General features: G+C 37.3%; 1 protein-coding gene across 1 annotated transcript in view; it reads left to right on the top strand.

Moving 5' to 3' along the window:
- The first annotated feature begins 355 nt into the window (after positions 1-355).
- Positions 356-6295, top strand: part of LOC139729256 (uncharacterized) — a 44295-nt gene continuing 38355 nt past the window's right edge. Inside the window, exon 1 of the mRNA XM_071640186.1 lies at positions 356-470. Coding sequence (XP_071496287.1) covers positions 356-470 — 115 coding nt within the window. The remainder of the gene's footprint in view (positions 471-6295) is intronic.

The raw sequence follows: 6295 nt of genomic DNA, 5'->3' as shown, positions 1-6295 counted from the left end.
GACAGGGTTTATAGGAAATGAAAAGGGGATGCTATAAGACACAACTCGTCACACTATTCTACCAAAAATTGTTCAAGAAAAAAGCTGCTAAAAACACAATTTCCTTGTCATTTTAGGCCTATTATCCCAAACTTTAGTATAATATAGAAGAAGACTTGCTCTTTCAGAAAATATACAAATTGGCTGTGTTGGACCCATTTCACATATTTTCAGTCCTCACACATAATCAGTGTGTGCGACTTTTTGTTCGTTTTGTGATGCACGGTCACAAATAGAGTTTTCTTTCTTCTTTGGCATCTGGTTTTTATTATATTTTTTTCACTTGGTAAATAGTGTTTATTATATCTATTACAGAATGTCTGTGAAGACTGACTTGCAGTGCCTGGTAGAGTGCTTGAAATATCGTCAGGATGATCCTGGGAGAGAAAGGGAAACTCTTCTGACCATAGCATCACTCTGTTCTGGATCAAGTAAGACTCTTTATACTGAACTTAAACTCCCTTCTGGGTTCTACAAGCTTGTACATGTATCTTGCATCACAAAACTCACAATAAGTCATGCAGCTAGGTCAGACTTGAAACTCTTGTATTTCTGGTACTAGATCTGAAAGAAACATGTACAAGGTCAGCCATATTGACCTTTTCTTAAGACAATGTTTTCTGATGTTCTAGTACAAGATCTGTTGATCTAAATTTCTAAGGTTTGAACCATATACCCAGGGGTATCTTGACCTCTAACTTGACCTAAATGAAAGTGGCGATTGAACAGTTTTTTGACCTGACGTCTGATGTTACATTTCTGCTCCTCCTTACCCAGGTTGAAAAACCAGTAGAAACCAGTAGAAACCAGTAAGCATTTTTAACTGGTCTTTACTGGTTTTAACTGGTTTTAACTGGTTTCAGCTGGTAGCAGTTGAAACCAGAAGGCAACTCCAACTTTCCAGTTAAACAAACTGTACATTAAAGTGAAAGATCTTTTAAGCAGTCATACAGGGGTAATCTTAACATGAATGTCAAATATCAGGACAACCTGATAAGCCTGCCATGCCTGGTTATGGTTGCTATGTCAGCTTTAGATCCCATTTTTGTATGGGTCAAACCCACTACATGTATCTCGGCACAATTGTGAAATTTTGATCTTGCTAACTATACTGCATTTTGAAGAAATTAAACAGTGCAGAACATGATTCGTGAATCTCATGTGTTCAATGGCATTTGCTGTTGAATTTGAAAGCAGATTTTCAGGGAAATGAATGCAGAACTAGAAAAGCACTCTAAGAGTGCATAAACTTCCGCCAAGCAGGTTTTTCCACCACTGATCTTGTTCGAATTCCATAGATATCAATGCTGAAGTAGCCCACTTTCTTAATACAGTGTATAGAAGCCTTTTGTTATGTCATCAACTTTTAGCTGCACGGCACCTTGCCCTAGCAAACCTCAAATACGCGCAGCTTGAGCTCCTATAAAGTTCATTAACCCTACCTGACTAATTATAAAAAATCCATATAAATTTCCAGATCGCTACCAAAATCTAATCATTCATTACTTGTTTCATTTTCAACCTTTCCTGCAGGTTTCATGTAAATCCGTTTACTACTTTTTAAGTTACTTTGCACACAAACAAACAAACAAACTAACCAATGCCAATGAAATCATTTAACCTCCTCTCTTGGCAGAGGAAATAATACATTATGCTCCAATGAGTGAGGGATATAAGTGGAAAAAAAAAAAACAATCCTGGTGCTAGGGGGTAAAATCGTGTCAGTGTAATGTGCTGATATCAAACCTTTAAAAGGTATTTTCTAATAACTACAGCTTGTATGTCTACATTTTATCAGTTTTAATTGTCCATCGGGAATATGAAAGCAAACTTGTCTTGTTTGTGCTTTTAATGCTGTTTTTCATAGTATAATTCTAGTATCTTCTTTCAAATTTTCTGTAACGTGATTTGAGTACTGATAGTATATGTGACCCTGCACCTCAAAACAAACAAAAAGTCGCCAGACATGAATTTTTAGTTAAGACCATATTCTGAAAGAGCAGACTTTAAGCTTTAAAATGATGTAAAACTCAAATCAAATGGACTCTCCTAACCTATCTAAATATTGGAAAGAAAGCACAAACTCAGGAAAAGTGCGAACTGAGAAAAGAGGCTCTGAAGTACAGTGTCTATTCAAGCGCTTAATCTTTACCAAACCGTGCTGGCTGTGCGATGAATGGGACAAAAAACAGGAAGTAAACCACCAGAGTAACAACAATGAAGAGATTTTTAGATTAATCTGAAATTAAGCATGCCTCATTAAAACATTTTGTCCATAATTAATGCCAACTTTCAAAGTAGTAGCACTATCCCTTCAAAAGTTATTAGAGTTGAACGTGAAGAATGTGGACAAGGTTTTTCAGAAATGAAAAAGGGATTCTAAAGACACACCTAATCACACTATTCTACCAAAAATGTTCGAGATAAACTGCTAAAAAACACACTTTCCTGCCCGTTTTATGATACCAAATTTTAGCATAATGTAAAAGAAGACCCGCTCTTTCAGAAAATATGAAAAAGTCAAGTTCGGCTAGGTTGACCCATTTCACTTATTTTCAGTCCTCACGCAAAATCAGTGTGTGCGACTTTATGTTCGTTTTGAGGTGCACGGTCACATATTGTGGGTATTAAAAGGTCAAAACTTTGTTGAACAGTTTTCTTATTTCACAGTAGCCACAAAGACTACAAGTGATTACATCATCACTGATAAACTAGAACATTTTCTACCACACAGTGAAATTCATTTGTTATGATATATTTTTAAGCTGTAAATAAATTATCATGGCTGCCAGTATTTCAGAAAAGTACACTGTATGTGCAATGGACCTTACTGTATTTTGGGATCGTTACATATAGGATGTAACCAGTGATACCTTGATACCTTGATGTAGTAATCCCTTGAAGCAGCTTGTTCATGAAGCTATAGGCCCCCTACTGGGATGAACTCGAACTGTGTGTCGTGAGGGGGTGTCGTTCAGTGTATGTACAGATGTCTCACTATCATACAATAAAATGTGAGTATAGGTGCTCAGTGTGAGTAAAAACAGCGTCAATCCTCTTACACGGTGGCAGATCCAGCAGGAGGCTGCATTGCCCTGAGGATGGGCAAAGCAGCTCCTTGGAATAATGTTGGGTTGGCGGTGCTTACTACGGGTCCCGGCGGGCGATTCCATAGTCTTATTGCTCTTGGGTTGTTTGTTCCTTTGATAAAGGAACAAAGAAAAAGAAAACTAGCTCTATCCTTAGTTAGCTATGACATTGAATAGATGTTTTGTTATGTAACATGTACATTTCCAATGTCATACACTCTTCCAGGGGTTACGGTCTCGCAGAATATAAAATGACCTCAAAATGACACTACACAGGCTGCAGCCACACATTTTTAGCTGCAACAGGTCTGTGTATAGTGTCATTTTGATTTTTTTATGCCTCCGCCACGAAGTGGTGCCGGAGGCATTATGTTTTCGGGTTGTCCGTCCGTCTGTCCGTCCGTCCGTCCTTCCGTCCGTCCGTCCGTCCGTCCGTCCGTCCTTCCGACCGTCCGTAATGAATTTTGTGGACAAGGTAACTATCAAAACCTGTTGAGGTATCCTAATGAAACTTGGCATGTATGTGTATTAGGGGGTGAAGTTGTGCCTATCAACTTTTGGGCGCACATGCTCAAGGTCAAAGGTCAAAAGGTCAAGGTCAAATACATAAAATTTCACTATTTCCACCACATCTATTGAATGCCTGAAGATATTTTCTTGAAACTTAGTGTATACATGTATTACCCAATTAAGATTCTCTGGTGAAAGTTTGGGTCATGAGGTCAAAGGTCAAAAGGTCAGGGTCAAATACATAAAATTTCACTATTTCCACCATATCTATTGAATGCCTGAAGATATTCTCTTGAAACTTAGTGTATACATGTATTACCCAATTAAGATTCTCTGGTAAAAGTTTGGGTCATGAGGTCAAAGGTCAAAAGGTCAAGTAAAAATATTAAAACTTCTTTTTTTTCTCCATACCTTGGAAAATTGTTCAAGGTATCTTCATGGAACATAGTATATACATATACTGACTGGAAGTGATTATCTAGAGAATGTAGGGTTCATGAGGTCAAAGGTCAGGGGTCAAAGGTCAAGTGCAACACTTCAAAATTTTACTATTTCCCTCCTATCATGCAATGCCAGCAGGGTTATTTTTTTTACACTTGGTGTATACATGCATACATGTGTAACCTAATAGAAATTCTCTGGAAAGTTTTTTTTTTCTTCTTTTTTTGCCTCAAAGGTCAAAAGGTCAAAGATCAAGTGAAAGTGCTGAACTAACTTTTTCCTCCATATCTCGGAAGTGGCTCAAGTTATCTTGAAACTTAGTACATATTATGCATGTTCTACCTGAAAGTGATTATCTTATGAATTTTAGGGTCAAGGGCCAGATGAAAATGGTAACAATTTACTATTCAATTCAGAAATTGCACTTTTTCTCCACACCTGTACCTTGAAAATTACTCAATGCCTAAATGTATGAATGGGTCAAAGTCGAGTTAAAGTCCTTAAATCCCTAGTTACATGCTCTCCTATTCATCCAATTAAACCTATGTCAAGGAAGGTGAACATTCAACACATTTGTGACAAACTTGTCATTTCAATATTTTGCCAATTTTGTGAAAATGTAATCACACATTGTCCACATGTACTATCTAGACCTATTGGGAAAATCATGCATTATGGCGGAGGCATACCAGTCGCCAAAGCGACATTTCTAGTTTTTTCATGCCTCTGCCACACAGTGTTGCCGAAGAATTATGTTTTCAAGTTGTTCATCTGTAATTCATTTTTTGGACAGAGAACTTAGTACCTATATTGAGGTGTCCAAATGAAACTTGGCATGTACATTGCATAGTGGACAAAGTTTGTTTTTGTTCACATGCTCAGTAAACATGTTGAAGTAGATGTTGTACAGTTCACAATTTGAAGTAGCCTCCAACTCTCACATGAATTGTCATTACCATTGGTATTCATTGCATGCGATTCTCTCTGTGACCGTCACAACAAAACCAACCAAAAGTCGCACCCCTTGACTTTATGTGAGGACTCAAAAAAGTGAAACTGGTCAGCCAAGTCAATTTTGAGTTTTTCATATTTTTCTGAAAGAGCCATTCTTCTTCAACATTATTCCATCATGTATGTAAGTTTAGGATCATAAAATGAAAAGTGTGTTTTCAGCATTTTTCTACAACTTTTTATTCTTTGTAGTGTAGTGTGATCGAGAGCCCTTTTCATTTCTTGAAAATTCTTTGCACACTCTTCACTTTCCTCTATAACTTTTGACAGAGTAATGCTACTGTTTTGATAGTTTGCATTAATCATGGGCAGAATGTGTCAATAGAGCATGCTCAATTTTAACTTAATCTGATGATCTCTTCATTGTTGAAGCTCTGGTGGTTAACATCATGTTTTCTTGTCCCATTCATTGCACAGTTACTGAAATTTTCGCGCATTTCGCGCGATCAGAAACTAGCGCGAAAATAAAAGCACGCAAATATTTTTGCTTGCCATATGTTCCTGTGCGAGATGTCTTGATTCCGCGGAATTAAAAACACCCAAAACTCTTCTCACCCGGCCAAGCGCCAAAAATTAGTCGCGTGAAAATATCCACTTTTAGTAAAAGCACTTGATTACCTGTAGACCGTTACTTTAGAGCCTCTTTTCTAAAGTTCACACTTGGTGATTTAAGCACAATCAGGCCGTGCAATAATGGTTTTCTCACTTTAAACTGTTGTAACTTCTAAAAGAATACACCAAATGACTTCAAAATTCACATGCAGCATGCTGAGACATCAGTGATCACATGTGGAAAAGCAATTAGTAATTTTCTCTCAGTCACTTAATTACTGAAGATTAATTACCAAAAAATCTCCCAAAACCCAAGTAATGCATTAACAAAAAATTACGACTTACGTAAAATCAAGATTTGAGGTCTGAATTTTAAGACTACCCCTTTGTGTTTGGTATCAACTTATTGGATTTTTTCTTGGCATTCCTTGCATGCAATCAAAAACAGTATTCTTTCTGCTGGGGAAAGTTATGAGGTCTGAAGTCTTTTCATGGTAGGAGTGTAATGCTGGCTAATTTACACGACTTTCTGACCTTTTAACCCATGCTGTGCAGCTACATGTATACATGGAGAAACATCTTATATTTCTGCTTTTTCTGAAAGTACTGGGGGGTGTTTCATCAACGTTTGTCAGCGCTGACAACTGTTCAGA

This window comes from Diadema antillarum, unplaced genomic scaffold (genome assembly GCF_040938485.1).
Source record: "Diadema antillarum isolate AM-2024a unplaced genomic scaffold, OU_Dant_1.0 seq00000230_RagTag, whole genome shotgun sequence".
NCBI lineage: Eukaryota > Metazoa > Echinodermata > Echinoidea > Diadematoida > Diadematidae > Diadema > Diadema antillarum.
Note: the sequence above shows the minus strand (reverse complement) of the source record. Positions and strands in the feature narration are given on the sequence as shown.